The sequence below is a fragment of the Pithys albifrons genome, chromosome 3 (assembly GCF_047495875.1).
Source record: "Pithys albifrons albifrons isolate INPA30051 chromosome 3, PitAlb_v1, whole genome shotgun sequence".
NCBI classification, from domain to species: domain Eukaryota; kingdom Metazoa; phylum Chordata; class Aves; order Passeriformes; family Thamnophilidae; genus Pithys; species Pithys albifrons.
Window position 1 is genome coordinate 60,884,105 of NC_092460.1, and position 25,255 is coordinate 60,909,359.

At 36.1% G+C, this 25,255-nt stretch overlaps 1 protein-coding gene across 7 annotated transcripts in view; it reads left to right on the forward strand.

Moving 5' to 3' along the window:
- The window catches only part of PPFIA2 (PTPRF interacting protein alpha 2), a 317,857-nt gene that overhangs the window by 237,953 nt on the left and 54,649 nt on the right, over window positions 1-25,255 (forward strand). For all 7 annotated transcript variants that reach the window (XM_071552149.1, XM_071552142.1, XM_071552144.1 and 4 more), the window contains 4 exons: window positions 317-433; window positions 13,647-13,868; window positions 16,632-16,778; window positions 18,544-18,678. In XM_071552149.1, coding sequence (XP_071408250.1) covers window positions 317-433; window positions 13,647-13,868; window positions 16,632-16,778; window positions 18,544-18,678 — 621 coding nt within the window. The remainder of the gene's footprint in view (window positions 1-316; window positions 434-13,646; window positions 13,869-16,631; window positions 16,779-18,543; window positions 18,679-25,255) is intronic.

The following is a 25,255-nucleotide window of genomic DNA, read 5'->3' on the forward strand; positions in this document are numbered from 1 at the left end:
CAGTGTTAAAATAAAGATCAATGGCTAACTACTGTTTCATCTTTCAAGCTAAAGAAAAGGTATCCTAGACCAAAGGATGGAAGACAAGACAATGCTGACTATCCTGTCATTTATAGGTTCCTTTTTATTCTTAATGGCCTTTAGACATCATTCATATGTTTGTTTTTTAAACCTCTCTGCATGTACAGACATAGTTTTGCAAATGCTGAAAATGGCTAGCATAGCATTGAATTGGTAATAGATTTAACAAATTACCTACTCAGTAATTTTCTGGGGTTTATATATATAGTGACCACTTATTTTCTTTGTTTTGCAGATCGTAGCTTTGCGTGAACAAAATGCACACATTCAAAGGAAAATGGCAGCTGGTGAAGGGTCTGCTGAATCAGAACATATTGAAGGAATGGAGCCAGGGCAAAAGGTTCATGAAAAGGTATAAAATGTTAGTTTTCCTTAAATCAAACACAATCAGTATGATAAATCATCAGGAATTAGATTTTAGTAATGTGAATATTTTATGGGTCATCATTTTAGAATGTTGTCTGCCTGCTGAAACCAGCATCAAAAAATTATTTTGTTTAAATGGAAAAGAAATGCTAATGGGCAGGTCTTTGCTCTTTGATACTGTATTGAGTTAGACCCATAACTTATAACAATTTTTCTTGGTGTTTTTTGCATAATGCTACAGTTAAGTCTGTGTACTGCTGAGTGATCCTTTGTATGCTAAATACAGAAGAGTAAGGTGTAGTGGCACATATATGTGAAAGGGTATATATGTAAACAGTGCTGGAAAAATAGTTCGTGGCAGGATGACAGAGATCTATAAACTAGAAGTAATTCTCCTCTGTGCTGCTGAGAAACTCTTCAAATTCTTGTCCATGCTCATATAGAGAGAAGCAAAGAGCATTTTACTTACTTACTACTCTTGCAATAGGAAATAGGTATACAGAATTCAGACCAAAGTATTTGCTGTTTAAAGTCCGAAAAAGGAAAAAGGTACAGGGTGATTTAGAAACAAGGTTTTCTTCTAATCCTTAATTTCCCAGGTGGATAAAAGCCAAGTTAAGTATCTTCCTCTCCTGCTTCAGAATTCTTGAATTAAAATGAATTGAAATGGCAGACAGCTGGAATGAGTAGAGCTGCTGCTTGGATCCCTAATTGGGCATTTTTCTGTTTACTGCCATATGATGAACAGTGACATAAATCATGAAAAATAGCACTCATCATTACTTATAGGCAGTGCAATTTACAAGGGTTCTCTTGCACTGTGAACATTAATTTTACATGTTTTGTAGTTTATTTTATATGTGTATTTTTCTTTGAGGAATCTATGTGGTTGAGAAACATGCAGTAAATGAATGCTGTTCAGCTAATTTCCTCTTCGCAAAATCTTACGAACACATCTGTGAAATTTTGATAAACAGCGAAGACCCCACTCACTTGTGCTTTTAAATACGACGCTGCTTAGCTGAAAATCTCTGATTATACACTTTCTTTTCAAGCAATATCTTCTAATTTGAGCCACTGAGTTCATTACTTACAAGCAGAACTAAGTGGAAATAAGACTATCCCTCCTTTAAGAAATCTCCATATTTAAACATTAATGAGAGAAACGAAAGCCAAAGCAACACATTACTCTCTTTTTTTTTTTTTGTTAAATGTTTCTAGAATATTATGTCCAGAAAAATTCTATGCTTTCCAATAAAAACAATTTAGGTTGGTCAGGTTAAGCTGAATTAAAGGCTTGTGGTTACTAGTTTGGACATACTGAAAGAAGCTAGGCATGTATGAAGATCAGCACTGGCACAAACAGTGAAGAAGGAGCTTGCTTTTTTACACACCTTCTCAATATTGATGGTTTCCTATCTGAAACAGCCAGCAGTGAATGACAGCAAATGAGCCCTTCCTGACAGTATTGAGCAGGGTCTAGGAGCAACCCCTGATATATTTCTGGGGTAACTTGAATGCAGGGTGCTAGTAAACTGTTAGCAAAGTTTATCTGCTGCCTCAAATTGTTGCACCAGCAATACTACAGGAGGTTATTATCCTGAGCAAACCTGAAATGATGATGAAACTTTGGGAAAGGAAGTGTTGATGATCTCAACAGCACTTGATGATAAGCTTCAAAGTGCAGAAAAAAAGATAGATGCTGGAGATTAAAATGTGGTTGTGCAGGTGGTGTAGCCAAGAGATTTTTGGTTTTCTCAGCTCTGGAATAATGTTTCAGGAGCTAATGGACAAGAACAGGCTATATCTTATGTAAAAACAAGAACGTTTTGACAAGTGAATTTTTACTTTAGTGAGAAAGAATAAAAAAATTAAGCCCTCAGACGCATTTTACCACAATCCCTATACTTGGAAGTATATGAATTTTCATAAAATTTCATAAAATTAGGTGGTTAATGGGACAATGTAGAAAAATACTGTTATTGTTAGGTAAAAGACTGAGCAGGAAAAATTTGCTCACCATTCAGATAAAGTTCTACTATGATCACATAGTGGGAAGATGAAATGGATTACATTTCTTATGGCCAATAAGCAGAATTATGCAGAAGGTGGGACACTGAAGATAATCTAGGATGATGTGATTGTGAGGGACAGAGGTAGGGAATAAGTTTCCTCCCCTGATATGGAAAGAGCTATCTGATAAAATGACATATTTTTTTAAGAATTGATACAGGTATGGGAATGCTAGAATGAAGAAACAAAACACCTGCATAATACCATAAACAAGCTTGTAATAATTCTACAGGAATGATTCTGGGGATTAATGTGGATAGTAAAAATATAATAGACCAACAATATAAAGGTAAATGCCATTGTGGGATAGGTAAACAGGACTAGAACCCTGGACCTTCCTCAGAACTGAAAGCTTTCAGCTGAAATCTTGTTTCTAGCTTTGGGTCCCACTCCTAAAGAGAGATATGTAGAGTCTTGAGAATTCAGAAAAGGCCAATAAAAGCAATCAGAAAGCTGAAGAATATAACCTGTGATAAGGATGTTCAAAACATAGACTGAAAACCTAAAGAACCTATCCTGTTCTATCTGAAGTCACTATAAATAGTCTTATTATTTATATTATAAACAAAATATACAGATGTAGAGTGAAAGATTATACATTAACAGTGTAAAAACCATATGTGTGTTTATGGTTCTTCACTTCATCACCCATTAGTTTGTGTTTCAGACAAATGACTATACAAAAGTTAATATTTAGGGTGGGCAACAAACACAACCCTGCACATTTCAGGGACCAACATCAAATTATTCACCTATCTAACTTATAACCCATTTTGCTCTTTCCTGGGTATTCTTTTCATTATTATTCCTTCTGCTTTTTGTCAAAAAGCAATATAAAAGTCCATGTAATTGTATGAAGTCATGACTTGCAGAATCCAATGTGTCTACTTTTTTTGCCATTTTCAACTGGCAGTTATTTTCATTTATATCCGAGGAGCATGGCCAGTTTGGAGAAAGGAAAAGTTTTCTAAACTATTTGAAGAAAAATGTTTACTAAAATATCCCAAATACAAGATGTTCCTTACTAAAAATAGTAACTGGTATATTTAAATACATATTGGGATGCCTGAACCTTTATCTTACTTTTATGCTCGATCAACAATGTGTAACTGGAGCAAGAAGTAGGAACGAGTGTCAGATGCTAATAGGAAGCAGAGTGTGCTCTCATTTCTTGCTTTTACTCTGCCCCTTTAAATCGGTGCTTGCTGAACCACCAAAAATAAGATACTGTGAATGAGTAGTTTGTTTTCAAATAAACTCATTATTTCAGCTTCTACAAGGACCACAGAAATTGAATCACTACATTAAAAAGAGTATTTCAGAAATGATCATATGCAAACTGGGAAGGATAGAAGTTGCTTTGGACAACAGTGGACCTACTGATTTTTGTACACCTTAGATGTCCACCATGAGAGTATCCCTTTCAGTTGTAATTGTATCTTGCTTATTTCTGTCTCATATAGGAGAATATTCCTAAATTCTGTGCCACATTCTTCAAACACACAAGAAATCATTGCTATAATTTTGCTGAAGTTAATGGAATTTTTTCAGAGATTAATTGGCCTGGGGAATGACTATTTTTATCCTCAAAGATGCCATGTATGCATAGGAAGTTTCCGGCTTGACAAATCCACTTCAGTGTGGATTTCAGTTACACTGAAGACATGAAAGCTAAGTATTCAAGTGCGGTGTAAATTGGCATGTTTCTCCTTGGAAGCACACTGTTTCTATTTTTAAACTTTATTGCTAATTTTTTTTTTAACTGCAACCTGGAAATACTAGTAAAATACAAAGCCTGTTTAGTCCTATTTCATGCTTTTGTTTATTTATTTTTAATAGTTCATATGTCCCTATAAAACCTATAAGCTACTAAGGATACTCTTCTTTATTCCAAGATCGATAACTGTAGCATTAAACTCCCTAAGTAGTTTTGTGGGTTTGCCTACTTTTTCTAAGCAGTGTACCACACTGGTCCTACCCATAGTAAGGGCAGTTTTATCAGCATAGTTATTCCTTCCCCTTCAGAATAATATTTCAATCAAGTAGAAACATAAAATATATATATATGTATGTCAGGATAGCTAAGAGTATTTCTAGTGCAACAAAGACCTTCTCCTAAATAAATGTTATATTTTGTGAGGAACTCAGAGCTGTACATAATTACTTTTTACAAGAACTAAACAGCTGGGTCTATTTTGCTTTATGATATACTTCAGGCAGTCACATTCAGCTTATTTAAGAACCACATTTTTCTTTCTCATAAAACTAACATACTACAATAATTAAATCAATTTCCAGTAGATTAGAAATACTAAAATCTGTGAAAACAATTGTAGACTTTGTATCCTGTTGGTGTTTTGCCAAGGCAAACACAGTGGGGTAAAATGTTCAGAGTGTGACTCAAATGCATCTCATAAAACTAACAAGTGTCTTTCAAACCAATCATCAGAATCTGTTCCACTTTTGGACTTGATTACTTTTGGAGTTTCTGATCTCTTTGTGTGATTAATAGAAAACTGCAGAAAATGTTAAGTTTCAGTTTTTACTTATTAGTTTATGTCACATGGACTCCTTTTTTATTAATAAATTAAAAAGTCTTTCAAGTGGCAGCACAATGGAATGGCAGAGAAGGGAGTGAAGTCAGGACATATGGAGCCTCAGAAGAACCATTTAAAAAGAGGAATTAGTAGTGATTGAGCACCAACTGTCAAAGGGATGTTTATAACTTAGAGAAAGTTTGCTGTAAGGACATTTTGTTTGCCTCTTTTCTGAGTGAACTCAGAATGCATGATGTATCAAAAGTATAGTGAGTGATGTATAAAAAATAGTGATCCTTGCCCCAAAGTGTGCACATTCTGAATTACAGAAATAATAGACTTCAGACACAAAATAGATTTGATAGGCTGATGGTGAGTTTGTTTCCAAATGGTGTAGATATCTTGCGGGCTTTCTAATCACCTCTTTCTGGATTAATGATGATAAAGCTAATTAAAGAAGCATGTGCTGAGGGAGACTTAATGAAGATTGATGGGTTGACATCTGTGGAGGTGAGGGCTTTTCAGAGTGAAAGGAGACATGAATAAAAGCTGCAGCTGGGATTAGAAAACTTCATGAATCTAGGGAGCAAGTCTAGGAGAGCATGTAATGTTTTCTTGAAAAGTGTATAGGCAAGTATTTTGTAAGTACTGTTCTGATGATAGTTTAGTATGTCTATGTGACTGTTAATACACACTGCTCAACACTATGGTATAGGGAATTTATTTTACTGGGAAACTGTGTTACTTATGCATTGTTCAAGTGAAAAGTCAATAGACTATTAGGTTTTTAATTTCTCAAGAAACCAGCTCTTTGCCTGTTTCATTTAATTAATTTGTCTTTCAAGGCAGTTAAATGCCTCCCTGACATCCAATCCCGTCAGGTCTCGGAAGCTAAACAGGGTCAGTCCCGGATTAGTACTTGGATGGGAGACCTCCTGGGAAATACCGGGTGCTGTAGGTTCTAGTCCTGAGGACTTCACTGGCACTGTCCAAGCTCGCTCGGCCGTGGCAGATGAACCTCAGGACTTAAACGGTGGGGCCAGTTCTGCGCACGCTGAGCCTCACCTAAAATTCACTGCGCAGGCTGGAAGGGCACACCCACGTGGGGACAGCCCTTCCCAAATCTTCGTTCGCGAAGCTGAGACACACACACACACACACACACACGTGCAATTTGTCTTTCAGTTATTTAAGTTTCTTTTCTGTTATATCCAATAGAAACTCCTATATACTGTTCCCCATTAAGCCTGTTAAAACACAGCTTTAAAAGAGTAACTTTGCAAGGGATTTTACCTGTGAAACACCGTGCTAGCTGACAGCATTGGCTGATTGACCTTTGCTGGATGATTTATTGCAAGGAGTTGCCAGGACAGTTGTTTCTAATTGTTGGATGGGGAGACTATGAAGAAAAAGGAGTTAGTCAAGGCAAATGAGGGCAGAGTTTGTGTGTATAGTTTGGTTTCAACAGCTAAGTAGCCATTATAATAAAATACCAGTAACTGATTTTTCTGTCCTACATAAGAGCTCAGAAACTCTTCTAGTAGTGTAAAAGAGAACCAGGCAGTCATTGTGGGAGAGACCAGCAACAATCAAAAAATCCCCACACATCAGGTAAAGTGTATTGGGGGGGCGGGGGGGGGGGTTCCCCCCCTTACCTTATTTTGCAAAATAACTAAATAAATAACTAACTGAAGTGTGACAGATGATCACATAGATCAGAAAGGTGAATAAGAGCTGAAAGCTGCTCAGGAAGCAAACATTCTAGATCTTAAAATTAGTAATAAAATCAGGAGTTATTTGATGACTCAGTAGAAAGGGTAAGAAATGGGGACGTTTGGAGAGAAAAGTGCTGAAGAAGGTAGCTATTTTTATATCGGTATTGGAGTAGGGAAGAAAAATTTCAGTTGAAAGAATACTGGCTTTAATAGAAGTGTGAGAAAATTTGGAGAGGAGACCTCTAATGATTATGAGATTACAACCTGACACAGAGCAAAATACGTGAAGCAACCTAGAGAAGTAGCATAACCTTCAAACAGAGAGGCAGAAAAGCACTTAGAATTTATTGTTGCAGCTTAGATGCTGCTATTTTTGGTATAGATTTTGACATTCTGGTTTCCATGCTGGTTGTACGGATGATGATGATGCTGCTTTTGCTTGTTTTGTTGCCACTGGTGATTGAGCTACTTCATAGCAATATGTCTGTGTCAGTATCACTTTCTTTTAGATGTTTTGTATAAGGCATTTGAATGGAATAGGAGTGCAAGAACTTTACACTATAGTAAAAAGTATCCTCTGGTAACTTGTTATTCATTTAGTCATAAATTTCCAACAGCATCAGTAAATATTACTCTTTGCAGCACTGAATTTTAGTCTTGCTTTCATAAAATTAAGTGATCTGTATAACTCAATTATCCTTGGTTATTATTTCACTTCCTTCATAGTGTTTCTGTACAATAGAATTCAGACAGGTTTATTTGACCTGAGAAATAAACTGTATTTCTCTTCTTCTTTTCCAATTTGTCTGCCTACTATAAAACCTTTCAAAAGACCCAAAACAAAACAAATAATCAGCTTTTGTTCAAGCTTTATATGTCATTTCTTTCCTTCTTTTCTTCATGTTATATTTTCTTTTTGTATACTATTCCTAAGAATTATCTTGGTTCAAAGAGAGTGTAAATGTAACTTCAGTTTTAAGAATGGTACTACTACTAATCATGTCATATTTCTAAAGTGATTTAGGCCCCCAAAATTCTGTGTATTATACATGAAATACAGGAAATCTTTAATTTCTCTATTGCCATATTAGCCCTTGCCTGGCCAAAACAAGCTGACCAAATCTATCAGTGTTTCATAGAGCAACAGCTGGCACCTGCCTTATGAGACAGTGGAGTGAGTCATTGATGTTTCTTTAGTTTGAGATGCCTTCCTAGAATAACAGGGAGTGAGAGAGGGACATTTTGAAGTCTGGTCAGCATAAGTTACAGGGTCACAGGCTTATTGGCAGATATGATGATGTCATATCTGGAGACAGGTAGCATTATATTCCAGTCTTCAAGAGCTTCCACAGCAATGATGTTCTGTTATTTAGAAACAATTCTGTCTTATTTTTATAGCCTTTTCTAAATATTGTGGGTTTTATGAAAACAATTCCTTGCTTAGCCTTAACTTGTATCCATTGCTCCACTTTTAATGTATGGTTTGGATTGGGTTTTTTCCCATTCCAACCTCATAACAGCCAAAAAAAAAATCCCTAATTTGGCATATTATAGGGTTAAGAGAGAACTTGAATAATCCTACATTTTTTTTTACATACATTTTCAATATTTATATGGGCAAATGAATTTTCACATAGTTAGCAAATAGAATTTGCTATTGCAGACTTTTGAAAAGGTATTTTAATGTAAGATTTTATGTGGTTTATCAGTAAAAATATCTCTATAATCAAGAGTGTTTTTTACAAAAGTTTTCATGTTTTTAAATATGATTTGATTCTGACATGACTGTAGTGTAACATATGTCAGAAACCATCTCAGTTGTGGTATTTGCTGAAGGTAACCAGCCAAACAAAGACAGTTCCCTTGAACATTAGGAGGAGAGCCTGAGAGAAGTTTGTTCAATATGAACTCTGAAAAACCACAATGACATTATACTGATTTAAAAACGTGGTGAGTACCTCAATTTTGACACTAAGGATTTATAGTGCAATGAACTTGCCAGTATTCATTTTTAAAAAATTGAGAGAGCATCTTAGTAAAGAGTAGAAATAAGGCACACAATTTTAGGGTTAAAAAAACTTTCCACACAAAAACTCCAACCACATAACCCTGTCCGTACTCTCTAAAAATATTAATTTGTTCTAGGAATTCTGGAAGGCCAGACTTTTGAATTTTAAGATTACTTTCAGTTATTCAAAGGTACCTCACAGTTAGACAGAGCTTAATTTGATCCTCTAGCATAGAAATGCTTATGCCCATGGGCATCATGTGAATCACCTGTGCTCAGACTACCAAAACTAAGAAGCACAGATGAGGAGTTCTGTCAAGCTAATGAGTCCTGTCTCTGCTGCAGATAACCCTATGAGACATTATTGTTTTGCATCTCATCACTCTCTGAGGTTAAATTCTAGAACAAAATACATAATTAATTACTTGTCATTAGTATGTAGACCAAACATATTTGTGTCAGATGTTTTACAGCTGGAGAGAAAGTACCACTTGGAGGTGCTTTTTACTGTTCTTGGGATTTGTCTTAAAAAAATTAAGTTCTCATGTATATTTTACACCATATGTAGTTGAATGTAAAGTTCTTTCTACAAAATAAAATGGAGAAGAACTTTACTGCCTAATCAGGGACAATTTTACCTTTTCTTTTGATAACTGCTGTAGTCTGGTGTCTGGTTTCTTTTTGTAACACCAAGTATACCTCCAATCAGTTTGCCTTCACTATATTTATTGCTAGGTTTTAATTGAAAGGTCTATATGAATTGGATTAACAGAGGCTACAGTATTTTGCATTAATCTTACTTTGCACTTTCTCATGTTCCTTTCACCATTGTTCTTGGTTTTTACTAGTAAACCAGTCTGCAGCTGGTTTTCCTTTTATCTCACAGCAGAGAGAATAGTGGAGAGGAGCAGCAATACAGGGAGGATTTATGCTTATATATAATGCTTCACTCTGCTGTCCTCCCTCCTGATACTCCTATACAAGTAGCAGATTGTCTTATTGCTCTTTTTCTTGGATCTTGAAAGAAAGAAAATCAGATATCAGGAACGTAGGGGGGTTTTTTTCTTACTGTTCAGTGGTAGGGAACATTTGGCTTTCTCCCCCATTTTCACACACCTTAAGAAATTCAAAGATTTTTTTTTTCTCCTCAGGCATTTCTTGTTTAATCCCTATTACTCCTTATGAAATTCAGTCCTATGGGATACTTTTCGAACTTTGACTTCCCTTGCAGTGTGCCATTGTAGTTATTACGATCATTGCCATCAGATTTACTTGACAATTATTTCATCCTTTCTGTTTCTTCTCCTGTTTTGTTCACTATATTTGGGTGGGTGTAAAGGCTTCCTTTATGAAGTAAAAGTATCTCTGAAACCCTTGGAATGGACAGTGATTTCTCAGTTATTCATCTGCTATGGTGATATTCCAGGAAAAACAACAACAACAAAACAAACAAACAAAAGCACAACAAACGTCCTCTTGCTGTTGCTCTTTCCATCCTCCTTCCTAGGAGAGAAGGAATGCAAGTGCTACCGTGCTGGTACAGATGTCATTGCTCATATGCCTTTGTTTACTCTGAAGTAGTCCAAGCAAAGACGTCTAAGATGGTGTTGGGCCTTTCAACCAGCTTTCTCATCTGGCTGAGAAACTTGTGGAATGGGGCAGTAGACCCTTACAGCATGTGTTGCAGGGAAGGACACATTGCAGCTGTGTGTACCTGCCATGTCTGTAGAATGCAAAAAAGGTGGAATTGAGAATATACAATGATATCATTTCTGCAGCATTGAAATCTAAATAAGAAAATGTGGTAGAAACAGATGGACTATCTGTTAATTGGGTGAACTATTTAGTAAAAAACCAAATCCCTCAAAGCATTGAAGCATGTGAGCTATTTGTCTCATTTCTTTTTTTTTTTTTTGAGGGAAAATAGCCACTGTTAGTAGATTCTTTTATGTGAAATAATTGAAATTAAGGAGTGTGTCCATATGTAGCTTTTTTGTGACCACTTTTGGTAAGCAGCATCATGAAATTTGTTGAAGACTTTTGTCTGTATGACTAACTTGTAAAACTGATCTAGGGACTGTTATATATTTTTTGTTTTCTGTGCTAGAACATTTCCACCATCTCAAAAGTTTTCATTAATATTCCTGCCCTCCTTTAAAGATTTTCTGATTGTTTAGGCTTAGTTCCAGTACTGTGTTTTCCTCCACTCCAACTAATTTGACGTTATTTCTTGCACAAATTGGGGAATTTTGGATAGCGTAGGGATATGACAGTTAAAAATGTTGACTTTTTTTTGAGCATGGTCTTCTGAAAAGATTTTCCTTAGTGCTTCAGGTAATAATTAACAGAGATCTAGTCAAAATTTAGATTTTGTTATTTTAAGCATTCAAATAATTATTTATTTATAATGGATTGTAATGATATACAGCATCAGCATCACGATTTAATTGCAATGGATTGTGACTAATACACAGCATCAACAACAAGAATCCAAGAAATATTTCAACACAAAAAAATACAACCAGGTAAAACAAATTCAGTCAGAGAAAGAGTGAGAAGAAACAAGTAAACTGTTAAGTGGTGAGAGACATGGGCATTTTCACACCAGTAATAGAGAAGATGCTGCAGTTCTGCCTGCCCCACCCTCCCCTCTACCCACCAGCTTATTCCATAGGGAATTTCTATGGAACATGGGAGGCTCCTGCTCCTTCACTAATTCAGAAAATACATTTGAATTGGCATCATGTACAGGATGCCTTTTGTTTCTGCTGTCATAGCATATTTTCCCATTTTTGTTCAGGCTATTTTTTGGGGGAGATAGGGGAAATTATTACCATAAAATTGTTGATATAAACCCTCCTGAAAAACTGAGGAATGTAATATCAGGTATTCTTTAAATTAATGCTTAATAAGTTTCTACCTGTATCTTTTGAAGTGATTACTGCATGTGATGTACCCCCATAACAAACATATCAAAAATAATAGCAAGACATAAAAATGACAGGCAAATTTTTAAAGTATGCTTCAAAATTCTAAAAACACAAGATTTGATGCCAAGTTTTTAAAATTTTATTTTTAAAGAAAATTATTTTTATCCTAATCTTACTAAGGAAAATCAAAAATGTTGATATTTTTAATAAGTTGGAAATGTTAAATACCATCCAACTCCCTATATGAATACAGAAAAAAATTTAAAGAAAAAGTGAGCAAAGGTTAGAATTAAGGCAGCTTGTACAAGGAATTCATCAAACAATTCTGAGGGAAGTTATGTGCATAGATCAAAATATATACATGCATAATTGGCAATCACAGAATTTGTTTAGTGGTGAGAGAAATTTTAAATGCAGTATTATTATTTTTTCTTTCCAGAAATCTCACGTGCTAAGTAAATTAGTAGTAAAATTATGTCTTTGAGATTTAATTTATATGTGGTTTAGTTATTAATATCTTAAGGAAACAAGTTTTATTAATTAAAAGAAAATATTTCTCTGCCACTGAACGTACTCTTAGCACAGCTTGCCATTTTCAAAATTACCAGGGTTTATATTCTGTAACATATACATGTGCCTTTTCTTGCATTTAAGATTTGGTATTTGGCTGCTTATAACCTTGCAGCACTCCTGAACCATTCTTTAGAGAGTTGTAGGGCAAATTCCATGCAAGGTAAATTTTTTTCTTCTGTGGAAGCTGCTGAAATTGCTGTATGAGATTAAAACTGTGAAACAGATTATAATTGTCATAGATGTAAAAAAAGTTATCTCAAATTTTCAAAATAGAATAAAATTTGATTATTCAACTGTTTTATCCTGTTTGAGTACTTTTTAGTTTACATTTTGACTGATGCATATCAATGAGATTTTGATGAAAAGAAACTATTTGAAATCTTTCCAAACATCAAACTAAGTGTAGATAAGTTTTTAGTTTTGCTACAGTCATTTAACTATGGTGTCCTGAAAGTAGGTCCATGAGGGTTCAGCAGGTAACATAAAATATCTATAATATAATTACTAGTATAAAGAATACAATTTTGGAAATGAATTGATGTCATGATTTTTTAGAGTAAAGTAATTTTATTCAATGATCCACAGTGGGGCAGGTGGTCTTGATCAATGTTTATTTTATGGTTGTTTGCAAAAAGAATGTTGTTAAAGCCATTAAATGAAGTAATGTTCTTTGAATTTGCAAGATTTCCATACTTTTGACACTTCTATTCTGAAGCCATTTATTTGCAAAGCAAATCATATTCCTGAGATCATATTCAAAATGCAATGTGCATTGTGGAATCTTGGGTGATGGTGGGTTTTTTTTGTTTTGTTTTGGTGGGGTTTTTCTCCCTTATAACTATATTCATGCTAGGGTTTTCAGCAGCACATAAGTTACTTCAGCAGAACTTGTTGCTAATGTAGACCTAACCCATATGCTGTCCAGACTGAAAGCACTTTCTGGTACAGTGACTTTGTGATTTATTATTATTATTTCCTGTCTGCAGCGTGACCTATTTCACAAGTGACGTGGACTTTAAGTTAAAATGCTTTGTAAGTTTAGCTAAGATGAATGCATGCAATTTGGTACTTTTTAGGAGCAGTATTATCTGTATTCAAACAGTCAATGTGAAACTAAAGCTTTTTATGGATAGTATTATGCTCTCGATGCAAGTGTTTGCATCTCTATATGATGCTACATTCTAGAATTCATTGATGTGAATTAATCTTATGCTGGTTTTTTTATAACTATGCCTGTCTTATCTATGATGAACATGTGTTTTTCCCTTCCTAATTTCTTTGGTAATTTTTAAAGCTATCTTTGTTTTAGAAATTCTCTAGTTGGAGTCCACATTAAAAGATAATGTCACTTCTTCATTAACAGCGCCTATCAAATGGCTCAATAGACTCAAATGATGAAGCCAGTCAAGTTGTTGAACTTCAGGAACTATTGGAAAAGCAGAACTATGAAATGGCACAAATGAAGGAACGTTTGGCTGCACTGTCTTCCCGGGTGGGAGAGGTAGAGCAGGAAGCAGAGACTACAAGAAAAGAGCTCATTAAAACAGAGGAAATGAACAGTAAATATCAGAGAGACATTAGAGAGGTAAGGATTTCACCTCATTTCTTGATTGTTGTTCCTGTGATACTCCCTGCAAACTGACAGAGGCCATGTATATGGGCAGCAAAATTTGAGCTCTGATGAAAGCCCCTGAACAAAGGAGACAGGAAATTTACAATAAGAAATAGTCCTGTTCTATTCTCTCAATAAATGAAATTGCAATTTAATTTTCCTTCCCTTTCCTTCTTGTGAATTTGTGGTGCTACTTAGTGTTCTCCACAGTATCATCTGTAAGACAGATGTTCTCAATATATCTGGATGGTTGGCTTCTAGAGTCCCTTTTAGAACGTATTAATTATGTTTCTGTTACACAGCTTCCTGTAATATAGGTATTTCATATGGACTTATGTATGTATGTATATGAATTTGTATGCATGTATTTAACCTGTTATTTCTATTATTCTGGAAGAAACGTTCCTTCACAGTTTCTGATGCTTGACTCAGGCTCAAAGTCTTTTCCTGTCTTTGTACTCTGTCTCTTTTAAGTATTATATAATTTTTATCCAGTTACAAAGACTAGTTCTCACTGATCTGGGATCCAGGGAAGTACAGGTCTGTCAGCTTGACCTCAGTGCCTAGGAGGGTCAAGGAGCAGATCATCCTATGTGCCATGACATGCCATGCCATGCAGGACAACCAGGGAGTCAGGTCCAGCCAGCACAGAAGCATGAGAAGCAAGTCCTGCTTGGCCAACCTCATCTCCTTCTATGAGAAATTAACCTACATAGTGGATGAAGTGAAGGCTGTAGATGTTACCTACATGAACTTTAGTAAAGGCTTTGGCACTGCCTCTCATGATAATTTCCTGGAGAAACTGACTGCTTATGGCTTGGACAGATATTCTTCACTGGGTTAAAGACTGGATGGATGGCTGGGCCCAGAGTGTGGAGCCGATCACCAGTGGTGTCCCCCACGGCTGTATTGCACCCAGTACTGTTTATTATCTTTATTGATGATCTGGATGAGAAGACTGAAGGCACTCTGTCAGTCTGCAGAAAATGCCAAGCTGGGTGGGAGTGTTGATCTGCTGGAGGGCAGGAAGGCTCTACAGAGGGATCTAGACAGGCTGGATGGATAAGTGGGCCAAGGACAGTGGAACGAGGTTCAATAAGGTCAAGTGCCAGGTCCTGTACTTGAGTCCCAACAACCCCAGGCAGCATTACAAGATGCTGGAAGAGTGGCTGGAAAATGGCCCAGGGAAAAGTCTTGGGGGGTTGGACTGGCAGGAGGCTGAACATGAGCCAGCAGTGTGCCCACAAGGCCAGGAAGGCCCAGGGAAAAGCCAAACATTGATACAAGTTTCCCAGGGAAGTGTTGGAGTCCCCATCCCTGGAAGTGTTCAAGAAACATGTTGATATGAGACTTGAGGACATGGTGGTGGTGCTAGGTTTATGGTAGGACTTCATGATCCAACTTTAACAATTCTATGATGCTGTGATGTTTCTCCTCTTCCACCACTGCTACGTTAGGTCACTAGGAGATTGCAATATCTCCACTCTATTTAACTTTTCGTAAGTATTGCTGTCTCTCAGATGCTTCATTGCCACTTGCTGTTGCTCTTACACCAGGTACAGGCTTACTCGCTTTAATTTTCTTTCATCCCGAGTGAAGTGGCTGCTAATATATTTGCATGCAGAATAATTACTAAATGCCAATGCAAAATCTGTTGTGAAATGTATTTGTAAAGGTGGAAGTGTTTGTCATTATTTCATTTAGCCACAAAAGATAGTTTCCCCAATGCAGAAAATTAAATACTTGCAACAAGGAAAGGGTAGTTTAGTGTAGTGTAACTTGGATAACCTATTGAAAATGTTTTCCTGTGTATTTTAACAAATTAAATATGTAATTACTGAGTTTTATGTTATTTTTTTCAGCAATGTTCAAAAAGATCACCTCAATATGCTCCATTTTAGGACTATTTGGATACCTATATAAGATCATTATGTCTTGAAAAATCATCTCACTTCAACACTGCTTTCATAATGTAATCATAATGAAAAGTAATGTAAGACATGTTTATCAGTAAATATTTTTATTGAGAAAGATTATGTGGCATCATGTAAGTCTTCTCAAGGACCAGTCACGACTTTAATAAAATTTTTACTTTCACCAAAAGTAATTGAAGAGAAATGAATAATCTAGGTAAATTATAGGTATTGACTTCAGTGAAAATATGGATATAACTAGCTCAAGATTTTAAAGAAGTCCTACCCATAACATACATAGATAAAAACACCCACATGTTATGGTTATGTTATGAATCCAAGGTCATTATTTTCCTGAAATTTCACAACGTGTCACTGGATGCCTGCTTACATGTACTTCAGATGAAAGTTTTAGAAGAACCCAGGAATAAGAGTAAGAATGTACATATACCTTTTTTTGCTCATGTCACTGTTCTATGTTTCTATTATGTAACTAAACAGTTTTTATACTTATCAAGCCTGCTGTTGTTTAAGAAGCAAACAGATAAACAAGAACTGTTTTTGCTATGATTTCTGCACTGAAAAATATAGAAACTAGAGAAATACAAAAAGGTGAAGTTTGTTTCTGTGTCCTGCATTCAACAGCTACTATATCATAGTTACAAGAAACCCAAAAGAAAATAAATTCTCTTTTAAAGTCAAAGATTTGTTCTTGAGCATACCTTACGCCCTGTCTACTGTTAACATAAAAATTACACTGGTGTGAAATTATGTAGCATTTTAAGTCCATTGTTCTTTATGTAGCCTTTTTTTGTCTTGTTAGGCAATGGCACAAAAGGAAGATATGGAAGAAAGAATAACTACGCTGGAGAAGCGCTACCTCAGTGCTCAGAGAGAATCCACCTCCATACACGACATGAATGATAAGCTAGAAAATGAACTGGCAAACAAGGAAGCCATCCTACGTCAGGTATGGCACCTGCATTAGGCAGTTGCTTTCTTTGTACACAATGAAAATTAATGCAAGAAAGGGGGCAGATTTACTGTGGCAGGTTTCCATTAGGTTAATCTTCATTTTTAATTAACAGATCAATTAATCTAAAAAGCCCTAAATTGTTCGGCATCTCTAAATTTTATGCCAGCTACTAGAACTGTGAATAACAATTTTAATGTGTATTAAGTGTTTGAAAATAACAGTTTTCTGCTACTGTCTTGAATAAATGCAAACAGTAATATCCCTTAAGTAACGGAATATCTTTACTTCTTATGTAACAATTTTGAAGTTTTATTTTTTAAAAAAATAGTCTGAGCTAAAAAAAATTATCTTCTGCAAGAAAGATCAAAATTTGCATGCAATGTATTCAAATGATTCCACATATCAGTAAAGTGCAAATTAAATTTTACAAAGCTGAATGATCTGTGAATATGTTTTTAAAAAGTGTGTAATGTGACAGCAGCTTTCTCTTTTTGTACTTTGTTTCCATGGTGATCCCAAAGCTGGAATGTTAACTGAACATAAAACACTGCTTTGTAATTTGAGGAATACAGTATAAACTGAAAGCTAACATGAAATGACTACAATTCATACTGTGCAATTCAAACTTGGCCTCGGTATCAGACTTCTTTTTCACCTGGCATGTCTTTAAACAATTTAAAGTGCTATATACGAAATTAGCCTCTGTGATATGATAATCTCTGCCTCTATAATTGTATGCAGATATATTTACACATGCATGCATGGGTGTGTATATATGTACATGACTACCACTTCAGGGAAACTACAGCTCCTGACAGCTTCTTTAGACCAATTTAAGAGGCATCTTCAATTTTCAGGGAAAAACCCCACTCAATGTCAAAATAAGGTACATGCACCTGAATTGTTACGGCTACCAATGTAAGTCATGCTGTGCTGCAGAGTTCTGCCTACTCAAAGCAGGGACCAAAAGTAGTCTTAGATACAGTCAGACCTAAAGCTGACTTGCAACATTGCATTGTGAAAAGCTTTTATAAATGATAAAAAATAATCAAAAATTGCACATCTGTTTTATTATGTTTTTGTACTACCTGGGTTGAATAAGAAAGCAGCAAACACTCTTAAGGCCATTCAAAAATTCTTAATTGTGTGGTGCATCTCAGTAGGCCAGAAAATGCTGCAGTTATCAAAAGTCCTCCTATTTCTCTTTAATAGTTATCCCAAAGTAATCAATTTCACCTCTGTAAAATGAGATTGAATTGAAATGAATGAAATACCTGTTTTAACTGTTCCTAACACATGATTGTCATTCTTTCAGGAAATTGTTTGGCAATATGTTCAGGGAAATCTATCCTTTAGGGATTGTACTTTTTTCCCATTTTAACTCATGCATGAAACTTTTCTGTAAAATGTGCTCAATATTTCCATTTAGAAAATTCTCATTTTACTGGCACCAGTACTATTATTTTACTTAGATAAATACCACATCGTTCAAAGGAGCTTTTTCATCTTAATTGGTGCCATTTTCAACTCCTTTTCTTCACTGTTGTGTGATTCTTGAGCCACAAATCACTAGGAAGACTGGCAGCCTACACTGTTGCATGCTTGAGTTAATACCTCTCCAGTACTCTTTCTCAGACTGTGGGATGTCTTACCTATTAGTGAGTTTCACTGTCATTTCCCCTGATACCTTAGAAAGGGAAGTAAAAATCTTAACCCTGAATTTGTTTTTTATACCTGTTTATCTGTCTTTGGCCTTCAGTTGGAAGACAAAAACAGACAACTGCAAGAGCGTCTGGAGCTGGCTGAGCAGAAGCTGCAGCAGACAATGAGGAAGGCTGAAACCTTACCTGAAGTGGAGGCTGAACTGGCTCAGAGAATTGCAGCTCTGACTAAGGTACTGAATTCTCGCTTCAGAAGCCCCATTGTTTAACCCTGATTTGCATCCAGGTTCCTCACCTCAAGGATGAAACAAAAGTACCTTCAAGCTGATTTGAAAGAGGAAAATGTTTCCTTATACATATGTGCCACAATTTTAACCAGGAATGGTCTCAATGCAGTATTTGTAATTCTTAACATTTTGGTGACAGGAAGAGTAATCTGTAAATTAGCCGAGGCTATATTTACAAAGGAGTCACGTATTTTCAATACATATGACCATTACATACCCTAGGAGGATTCATTTTACTGTGTAAGAATTTCTAATTTAAGGGGAGAGAGGTAAGGGAAGTTCCATTCCTATATGTACTTAGTTCTTCTGGATGTTTACATCCACCATGTATATAAACAACATCTATTTTCATTGCACTAAGTGCTATAAAATCAAATCATGGTGGCAGCTGGGAACATCCATACAACACAACAGAAGACAACTTGTAGTACACGCTTCCAAGGCTTATTTTGAATGATTCTTTGTATCATATATCTGGAAAGACAAATGTGAAACCCTGAGAGGACTTCAAATATTTTTTTCTTATAAATTTATTACATGACTACTGTCTTACAAAGAAATAAGAAGATAAATTTTCAGTAGTGTAGTTTTCATATTTGGCCTCTAATACTTTCAGATGTGCATGTAGTTATATTAACTATAACTCAAGTATTATCAACTTCATGAGGACATACAATGAAGTTTAGTCTTCATCTCTTAAAATCAGACAAATAAAGAATACATTTAAGAGACTGTATTACATATAATCCTGTTTTATCTAAGATTTCCTTTCTGTATTGCCAGGGAATGCTCCTAATTATTTATGCGCCGAGCTACTTTTAAATTTGATGGATTTTTTTCAGTTCTTGTGTTTGCCCATTTATAGTGAAGCTTTATGTGCTGAACAGCTCATTAATAAAGTCTGTTTTTTTGGGTTTTTTTTAGTAGTTCAGTTAAGTAGAAACAAAGAAAGAAAGGAAGGCTTGGGGGTGGGGATTTGAGTGGGGGCTGCTTTATTAAGGCAAGATCATTATTGAATAATCAACATTTTATGCTGTCCACTTTAGGTTTATATGAATGGTGGGTATCTGAAAGAAAGACTGAACACTGGGGGAGAGGGGAGTTGGGAGGGAGCCAAAAATAATCAGCAAAAAGAGCTCCATGAAATACCAAATAAATACCATTGTATTTTAATAAAACCTCAGGTGCACATAAGATAAATCCCTTGGCACTTGAACAATAGAAATTTCCGATTCAGCAAATAATCACATATTTGAATACCCTCAGTAGCTTAAAAGTATTGTTGTCTGTTTTAAGAGGTTTTTTCCTGAATAGGTTGTCCAGCAATTAGCCATGAGTAAGTATTTTGCAGTCTCCAGCATGTTTTTTTCTTGCAACTGCATTTTTCCTTGAACTTATATTAATGACAAATACTGTAAGAAAAAATCCCATTTCAACCATGCAGAACACACAGGGACTTCCATGAGATACTGCTGTTATTGTGACCATAAAGCTGCAGTATACATCTCTGTATTCTTACATTACTTCATGGGATGTGGCTAGAAAGCTGTGACCAGAGCTGATGCTCCACCCTACTTCACTTTGATGTACTTAAGCAAAGTTTTTGCCAAGCAGGAAACTCTAAGAAGTGTGTTAGATTGTAATGATCGTTCTGTTCATTTCTCAGTGATTACATGAAAACCTGAAGACATCTATGTCATTTAAAATTGTGCTTACTTGGAATACATGACATGAAGAAGGTCATAATTTGGCCAATAGGCTAAAAAACAGCTGTGTCTTTTATGGTGTGTATTTTCTACAATGTCTTTGCAAGCTGTAGAGCTTATTAAAGTGTCAGTTTGAAAGCTCTGAAGTTTAAAGACTAGTACTTTTCATGGATCATATAAATGTAGCTCAGAACCAAGGACAGTGCTGTAATTACTGCAGTTTACTTACATAGTTTTGAATTAGCTAGCTGGTATGGTCTTACTGCACTGCCTGTTCAATGAAAGCTTCAAAACCTACCTAAGGGGCTGAATAATGCTTAATTAATTTTGCCTTGTTTGAACTTTATGCCAACATACACGTTGTCAGTAAGAGTCAAATTATCTGACTTCAGATTACCCAAAGTCTGTCTACCTGAGCAATGTGATCACCACATCTGTGTATGCTAAGTAAAAGATGAGTCCCCAATGAGCTAGCCTTTCTGTGCTGAAAAAAGCCCCAAACTGATTCTCCTTGCTGTAGTACTACCTCAATGAAAGTGCCTTCTCTGAGATTAATGGGGTTGCAATCATACCAAAGAGGTGAGTTAAGCCTAACATGCTTTACATGTATTTTAAAGGAACGTAAGTGGGTTAACTGGAATCTATGACTGCTTCACTGTAGGTAAAGTATATGACCAATTTCCCACATGTGAAGACAAAACAGAACATATATATTCTGGATTTGGCTGTATTTTTTTCCCCCTCTCAGATTTAAAAGATGCATGTTGCAGTTCTGCATTCAATTGTTTTACTCTGGCTCATAATAAATCTGGGTTGGAATTGAGATTCTTATATGATGTCAATTGTTAAAATTAGTGGGGGGGGACATTATGTATATAAGCTAGTGAATGTGTTTTTGCTACTTTTCCATGCCCAGACTAGTTCATAAGGAGTGAACTTCCAAAAATTTGGACTATACAGTGAACTCGGATAAGTACCCATAAATTAACATGAATCATTTGAACTTTTCTTTGGCTTTGTTTTCACTGTGTTCTGCCCATTGGGTGAGCAACTGGAGGGTTAGTCAGCCTGTGGCAGACTAACCTGAAACAGCATGATCCCATATACTGTGCTGTCCTGCCTGGCCATCACACTGGTATCTGTCTGGTCATGACAAGTAGCACAGCTCTCAGCATGTATCCCAAGATTTAGATTGCCATAACTCATTGAGCCACCTTCTACACACTCTCACAGTATTGGTCTGTTTGCCTGCCCTGGAGAAGAGGCAGTAGAAAGAACCTTCCTTCACTATTAACTACACCTTTCTTTATCCTGCAAAGTGTTCATTTTCGTCAGAAGGGACAGATATTGGAGCATTGAGAATCTTCAGATGGTTAGTCTGTCAAACACAGTTTCTTCTTGCATGTATTCAAAGAGGGTCTAGTAGAGACAAACAGAATCCACCTACTTCCATTCATTCACTCCCACTAGTAGTCCCTCACTCCCTGGGTGCTTGTGCAGCAGAGGTACCATGTCACTTCTCTGATCACAAGACAGCAGTCGGCATTTTACTCCATCATTCCCATATGCAGGTCTCCAGAAATACCAACTGTGCTTTTCAGCTTCATTAGAGAAGCACTGAGATAGAGAAGAGGAAACCATAATCATAATAAACCACATTTAGCATAGTAACACCTTCAGTTAAAGGTGATAAAAAATGACTTGAGAGTTGAAGGCCAGTGAGACACAATGCTTACTTTGTGACAATGTGGGGATGTGGTTTGCTTTAAGCAGAGAAGTTGCAAAAGAGTAAAAGGAGAAGGTCTGCCATGGAAGGGATGCAAGGAGGGGAAAGAGGTTGCCCTTCAAGGAGTGGATGTAGTTCATATAAAAACCTTTCTGAGAATAAGGGAGAGAGACAAGACATTGTGTTATCTGGAGAAAGAAGCTGATAATTCCTCTTACAGATTAAAAAAAAAAGGTGAAATACCTTTGATGAGGAGGGAAGAAAACTTCACATTTAGAACACGTTCCTGTCTTCTCAAATGCCACTCATATTGTGATTCCCTTTTTTCAGAAAATTTTACCCTGATAGGAAGAAGAAATGAAAGAAACAAATTTGATAAAGTTAAATGGAAGGAATTGCTTATTAAATTTAGGAGGTGTAAAAAGTAGTGGGAAAACAAAGGACAAGAAAGAATGTATGAATATATAGTCACTGCAAGGCTGGGGCTTGGAAAAAGGGAGACTTAAGCCAATGCATTTTGTCACATTTGTAACAGGTTAGATTGTGAGCATGTGAGGAAGTAGCTGTTAACTTTGTGAGCTCTTGTGACTTGGTCAACATGACTGCGTATTTTCACCTTCGATTGCATAGATCAGTTTAATAATGATTTGTTTCTTCTTGATTAACTCCCTTATTCCAAAGATAGCCAAAGGGATGTGTACCATAAGACAGTAGAAAGTCTGGAGACTGCAGGTGTTCATAAGTCAGGATTTCAAAAATGGGGCAATTGGCTTGAACCATTAGAAAAGATTAGATTTGTTCCTGCAGCTCAGCACAAGGAAGAAAAATTCTGGCAGCTGTATTATACAGGTGCTTTCCACATCTGAAATTGGATTTTTTTTTCCTCAACTAAGATGCAAAGACCGAAAAAATGTGCAGTGCCAACAGTAACAGATGATGTGAAAGCAACATCTTTTTTTGTGGACGCATTAGCAGCAGGAACATCAGCAGAGTTTTAACAGGGTTAGAGAGAGCATAAGCTGCTTTGGTATTCCCTCACTGCCAAGTTTTTCTGTCTGTTACTAGTTTATAGTGGCTATTTCTTTGCTATTTCATGGCATAAGAGTGCAAAGAGAGCATTAAGGCTCATGCTGGTTTCTCATAGGAGTCAGACATCGTTAGTTTGTGTCCATATATTTTTAATCCAGTTTAAAATGCACAATTTCCCAAATTTATTTATAACTGAATTTTCTGGCTAAATGCTTTATATGCTAGTTGCTGAACACTGCACTGTGTGTCTTACTAATCCTTCTGTACAGAGTACTAGCAAACAGGAATGCAAGTCTTGTATTAAAAAGTAGAATGTAGGGTAAGGTCTGCTAAGAAGTGTCACATGGATTCCACTGTACAAAGCTTTGGACTCAATTAGTGCTTAGTAAAACAAGTTGAAAAAATCCAACTTCTGTTTATGAACCTCAGAGTCCACAGCTGTCCCTTCTGTCTCATGTGCATATAAGATTCTGCAATGGAAACGTAACTAGCACTGGTGTCTCAACCTCTGCCTTGTGCCTCAAACTACAAGGCAGAGATGGAGACATTCAGTACTTTCATGGTAGGCTGCCAAATCTCTTAAAGCCTATTCCAGTGGGAATGTCTGGGTCTGACTAGCATACACAAACAACAAAAACGTGTAGCTGCCACAAATGTGTCAGTCCTAAGAGCGTGGCCTGGGGAAGTCTGTGCAAGAGGGATTTGCAAATCCCTTAGTGAACAGCCGACTTGCTGGACTTCTTTTGTCTGGAAGGCTCTCTTTGAGACCTATGTTGGGGCCTCAGCATAAAGGGCAATAGGAGGTGTGGAAATCCTTAGGTTTGGCAGTATGTTCCACTTGGCATGCTAATTACTGAAGCTCTTTGGAGGTGGGTTTCTGCAAGTGAGAGAAGATAGGAGCGCACATTTGTTTTTCTGTTTCCCTAGCCCTTACAGAGGACACCCTTTTGATTCATGTCCCTGCTGCAGGAGCTGCTCATGCATTTAGCATGGAATAACCAGTGGTTTAAATCCCTAAGAAGCATTAGAGCCCAGGGTAGGTATTAAGTCTGCACACCTGCACTTGCTCTCTGCCAGACAAGTATTTGAGCCTAATTATTTAATACCTTGGTTTATAAAATAATTTGTTTCTTTTAGAGTAGTTCAGAATAACACTTTCAGAACAAAGGATAAATAAAGGAAACCTAAAGTATTCTAAGGCATTTGCAGTGTTTAGAATAATGAAATTTGTTTTAATTCTAAGGCGTATTAAATTTTAATTAATTTCTAAGTCTCACTGACCTACCAAAGAGATGTAAAGGGAGATGAATGGGGAGATCTTCTCTGTTTCCTTTTACACTGAAATATGAAGTACAGGTACTCTGAGACGCGTTCAGGAAGATCTTTTTAACATGAATCTACTTACCAACATTTTAGTATTCTAGTTAAATAACTGAAAACTGTAGTGTAAAAAGACATATATAGCTTAAATATATACTTTACTGAATTTTTAAAGCAGTAGGAAGTTATGAAATAACAGGATTAGGTAGCTGTAAGAATCTTAAGAAAACATTATATTCTTTAATATTTTCTATGTAAGAATTCTGATAACGTACATAATTCTGACAGTAATGTTATTCTTTCTCTTCTTCCAAATAATTGTTAAACCTTGTACCACAATTATTTTATGTATTGAAAAGATTTTCTGCTAGAGGAATAAAGTTTGGCACAGTTTGAACTAAAACTTTACTTTTTAGTTTCAAGGGGGAAAAAAGGTAAATTATACAGCTAACTAGACAGGCTGTCTTTTCAAGGACAGTTTATGACAGACAGCACCACATTTTTGGAAGACTTAAATGAGATCCCTTTGAACCTAGAGGTATTACTTTGGTTATCTTCGTATTTTGCATTAACCTGCAATTAAGTGTATGCAGGCAGTGAAGATTAAGTAACTTGCATTTAAACTTTGCAGTCAGCTAATGAAGCTTCTGTGGAGTTTAATTTTGTAGGAAGGTGCCTCCAATGGATTCTATATCTCCCTCAATGTACAGGGCTTCAAAAGAGGTAGAATTACATAGACCTT